The sequence below is a fragment of the Pyxicephalus adspersus genome, chromosome 12 (genome assembly GCF_032062135.1).
Source record: "Pyxicephalus adspersus chromosome 12, UCB_Pads_2.0, whole genome shotgun sequence".
In the NCBI taxonomy this organism is placed as follows: domain Eukaryota; kingdom Metazoa; phylum Chordata; class Amphibia; order Anura; family Pyxicephalidae; genus Pyxicephalus; species Pyxicephalus adspersus.
The window spans coordinates 99998-104442 of record NC_092869.1 but is presented as its reverse complement, the minus strand read 5'-3'; the positions used below and the strand labels follow the sequence as shown (position 1 = coordinate 104442).

General features: G+C 46.1%; 2 protein-coding genes across 2 annotated transcripts in view; one reads left to right on the top strand and one right to left on the bottom strand.

Moving 5' to 3' along the window:
- LOC140342445 (V-set and immunoglobulin domain-containing protein 2-like) overlaps positions 1–2910 on the top strand; it is a 9911-nt gene extending 7001 nt beyond the window's left edge. Inside the window, exons 2-6 of the mRNA XM_072428639.1 lie at positions 334–561; positions 638–793; positions 1224–1343; positions 2283–2424; positions 2503–2910. Coding sequence (XP_072284740.1) covers positions 334–561; positions 638–793; positions 1224–1343; positions 2283–2424; positions 2503–2800 — 944 coding nt within the window. The 3' untranslated portion in view covers positions 2801–2910. The remainder of the gene's footprint in view (positions 1–333; positions 562–637; positions 794–1223; positions 1344–2282; positions 2425–2502) is intronic.
- A 625-nt stretch (positions 2911–3535) lies between these two features.
- The window catches only part of USF1 (upstream transcription factor 1), a 4213-nt gene continuing 3303 nt past the window's right edge, over positions 3536–4445 (bottom strand). The window contains exon 8 of the mRNA XM_072429022.1: positions 3536–4232. Within this exon, the coding sequence (XP_072285123.1) occupies positions 4143–4232 (90 nt within the window). The 3' untranslated portion in view covers positions 3536–4142. The remainder of the gene's footprint in view (positions 4233–4445) is intronic.

The window sequence follows — 4445 nt, the reverse complement described above, 5'->3', positions numbered from 1 at the left end:
CACTGTGCACAGAGAGAGAGAAGTACAACCATAGAGATCATTATGTGACACTGTGCACAGAGAGAGAGAAGTACAACCATAGAGATCATTGTATGGCACTGTGCACAGAGAGAGAGAAGTACAACCATAGAGATCATTGTATGGCACTGTGCACAGAGAGAAGTACAACCATAGAGATCATTAGATGACACTGTGCACGGAGAAGTACAACCATAGAGATCACAATAAATAAAAGTGCAGTTTTGTCACATTGTACCCTTTTCCCGTTCCCCCGGATGGTCATGTGACACAATCCCGGGGTTTTATGGGTATTATCAGGCGGGGTACTTTGAGCCGGGTTGTGTTTGGTCTTGCAGGTCATTTCATATGAACGGGGGCAGATTGTGGAAAGTCTGAGTGATTATTTGGGGAGAGTGAGATTTGCCTTCCCGCCCACCCAGGATGCCAGTATCTTCATTAACCATACCCGGGTATCAGACGCTGGCACATACCAGTGCACGGTCATCAACCCCCCAGATGGGTCGGCACCTAACATCGGCCTAGTTGGACTGACTGTGCTTGGTAAGCAGAACTGTGATGGTAGACAAAGGTGAGAAGAATTATTTGGGTTCAGTAATCCAGCTTTTGTCTCCCACAGTCCCCCCGTCCATTCCAATCTGTTCCAGTGATGGCCGAGCCCACGAAGGAGGAAGGATCCACCTCGGCTGTTCTGTGACAGAAGGGATTCCAGCTCCTCGCTTCACATGGGAGAAAATCCTTCCCGATGGTCAGCTACTCATCACCCGCCAGCAAGGTGAGGAATGAATCCCGGATATTAAATCCACACGTGTATTACCTACACAACAAGAGACTGAAAGATGGAGTGGGGGAAATGAGCAAGCAGCACCCCACTGTGCTCTCTCCACTTGTATTGCAGTCATTCGTCTTTCATGGATCCATAAATCACAATGGATGGATCAGCCCTGAAGCGATAATCAGATGAGAATCATCTGATGTGTACACAGAGATCAGTTATGTGCGCTTCTTTAGGAAACTAACACTGGAGGCAAAGAACTGCCCATGGCCATTCATCTCACAGTCTTGTTGCTGAATCTGACCGCATGACTTGATCTTTCTCCATCTCTGCATTGTCTCCAGTACTGCCACTGTGTCCTGATTGCTCTCGTAGACGGTCCTAACCCGGAACCTTCTACACAAATCTGAGCACAATCTTGTTTTCACAGATTATGGAGGTTCCACTACTCTGACAAACGTCACATTGGGGACATCCGGGCTCTATCGCTGTACAGCCTCCAATCAGCTGGGCTCCCAGTCCTGTGCCATAGAGCTTCGGGTTCAAGTAGGTGAGTGGCCGGCACAATGCCGAATATTCCAAGCACCTGTCCTTGCATCCAGGTGTCACAGGTCATTCGGTCCCAGCAGGCCCAGGGAATGCTGGGATACCTGGCATGCATGCATAGCGTAGTGTACGACATAAAGGAGATTGTGAACATGCAGGGAATTGCAGAATGAATATCTTCAAGAACAATCCTGCCTGCTTACACATTTGTGTATACAGAACTAGAGTTCCTAATGGCTGATGAATGGAGAATTATAAAAGTGGAGGATTCCAGGTGACAGATAAAGCAGGAAGATCCTAAGGTACAGCTTCCCCTCCAGCAAGGAGAACAGTGACTGGCACAGTAGTGACACCACTAAATCTGGGGACACGGAGACTGCCGTACCTCCAGTGACACTCCGAATAGAAAGGTGCAAAACGGGAAGTCACCTGTATACAACACTGCCAGGTGGCATACACATACTGAAGGGTAACCCCAACCTTTGTCATGTCTGGCATCTTACCCTCACTAGTGATCACAGGGATCCAGCAGGGGGGTCCATATTCAGGGGGGGGGGGGGGTTACCCATCCCTTGTTTGTTCAGTTTATGTGTTCTCTTCAGCTGGTGTCTTGTGATTGGCTGAATGTATTTGAATAATGCTGATGTCATCATTGCTTGGAGTAATATTTGGGACACGGCTCCCTCAGACATCGCCAGCATTTCCCCCACAACATTTTTACTTTCCCGTTTACTACAATGTAAAAAATGAAATGCCTCTAAAACAAAGCCAAGCTATTCTGAAGGGAGTACAAAACATAAAGAAAGGAATCCAACGAGGAAAACAAATAAACTGAACAAAAATAGAATCAAATCCAGCAACCAAAATGTAAAATTCCTCGACTGTTACATAACGGAGCCTTGGGTGCAATGAATTCATCTAATGCTGCTGTTCTGTGTTATAGCGGGAATTGGTCCAATGGGGATATTTGCTGCCATTACCATCACTCTTATCATGGCTCTGCTCCTTCTGGCGCTGTTTGCTCTAGTCCTGTGCCTTCACCAACACAGTCGGGGGAAGTGGCGTGAGTTGTACGAGCCGGCCAGGTAAGGCTTCCTTAGCTTTCTATGTATTTGGAGTTACCTTTACAATTACTGTCATCATTATCCAATTCCTCCACACAGGGTGGACAACCTCCCTATAGGACATTCCAGCACAATGGCTGCCAGTGCCATGGCAGTATCTAGCCACATGACCCGACCTGGTTCCATGCCCTCTACCCACATCTTGTACAGCGCCCGGCAGAGCCAGATCTCCCTGTCACCGATCCTGGAGACACCAAACTTCACAAAACACTTCCCCCACCCGTCTTCTGGAACAGATTCCTTATCCCAGAGCGAGGAAGAGGACGAAGATAACGCCAGTCCACGTCCTGCCTACCGATCGTCCCTTTACTCTGTGAATTCAGGATTTCTGGTGTGACATTCCAATAGCAGAATAAAGGCCACCATGATTATCACACTGCCAGAAACCTTTACAGACATGGTGCTGGTTGTAGCTTCAGTTTGTGTGACGGCACCAGGAAGTAATATTTTTTTTGCCTTCCTCTGGACCAACTATGTCTTATAGGGTTTTATATCTGAGATATGTTTATTTCCCTAGGGGTTGGACTTGATGGGCTTTTGTCTTTATTCATCCTGACTTACTATATAACTATGTATATTAGATGCACATGGGTCATCCTGGATAAGAGCAATGGGTACCGTAGAGCTTCAGCCATCTTTGTTCACTTCCAGTATGCAGTTATATTCATATCTCTACCAGCAACATTCTGCTAAGCAGGGCTTCCAATCCTTCTATGTGCTCTATGGTAATAAATCTAAGTGTTACAACCAAATAATTGGTATTCCCAAAGCGAGAGGTTAGCAGTGGCAGCCGGTACATTTTCTGCAGCATGAAATCGCTATAACGGAACCATTAATGCAGCTTTTTTCCCTTCTAGTCATGAAAATTGAAATTACTGAACAAGATGGAATATCGCCTCTGTTCCCTGCAGCTGCACCCATTAATTTCCCAACAGAAAAGATAAAGAACCTCCAGCTCTCCATTATTACAGGAAAAGGCTCCTAGCTGCAGGGAAGTGATCTCTAATGTTCATGCTCTGAACTCATGGCAGGGATAGGCCTCCCGTGCTGCCCATCTACACAACACTCTCCATTTCTTTTAAGTATATAAACATTTTATGGTGAACCTTTTCTACAATAAACAGAAAAAGTCAGCAATCTGTTTCCTCTTGTCCATCATTTTGTACCTCAGTACAGAATATCAGACTTCAGAGTAATATACTGGATGCAGCTTGAAATATACAGCAAACTAAACAAATGATTACAGAGCCAAAAGCTGTAAAAGGGGAGCAGCAGTCTTCACTCTCCCACTAACATGAGGCGTCTGGGTGAAGGACGGGCCCACAGGGCCTAACTCAAGCATAATCTGCACTGTCCTGTTAGAATACAAGTGCCAGTTCTGAGCAGCTACATCATTCCATGGGGAAAAAGAAAAAGCAATCTGGACTGCACAGCAAAATAAAAAAGAAATGGAAGGTTGGCACACAGGGCCAGTCAGACCAACAAGTACAAAAATTATTATACATTTCTACATCTTCCTGCGTGCTTGTCCTCTGGTCTCTCCAGACAGGGTGCTGAATGGGAAATGTACATGGAGGGGAGAAAAACAGTAGCAAGCTGGACGCAGGAAAACACTGACAGGGATTGGTGTGAGCGATACAATTCTTGGTCCATTGTACAGAACTGTCTGTTGCGTCCTGTCAGCGCGTGTCATTCTTAATTATGATTTCCACACCGTGATGTCGTAGCTGAGCGCGAAGAATGTGGTTCTTGTTCTTTAGATCCTCCACCTAAAAATGGAGAGGGAAATGATAGTCACTCGCCAAATCCATGATCACTCACCAATATTCCAAGTGACAAAAAATTAGCAGGATTACAGAACAGCCATCTTGCTGGCACTCACCAGATACTACATGAACGTTACACTGGACTCGTGCTAGGTTACCTGCATCACACACCATAACACACCGCACACCTGCTGCCATCACACACACCTGCTGCCA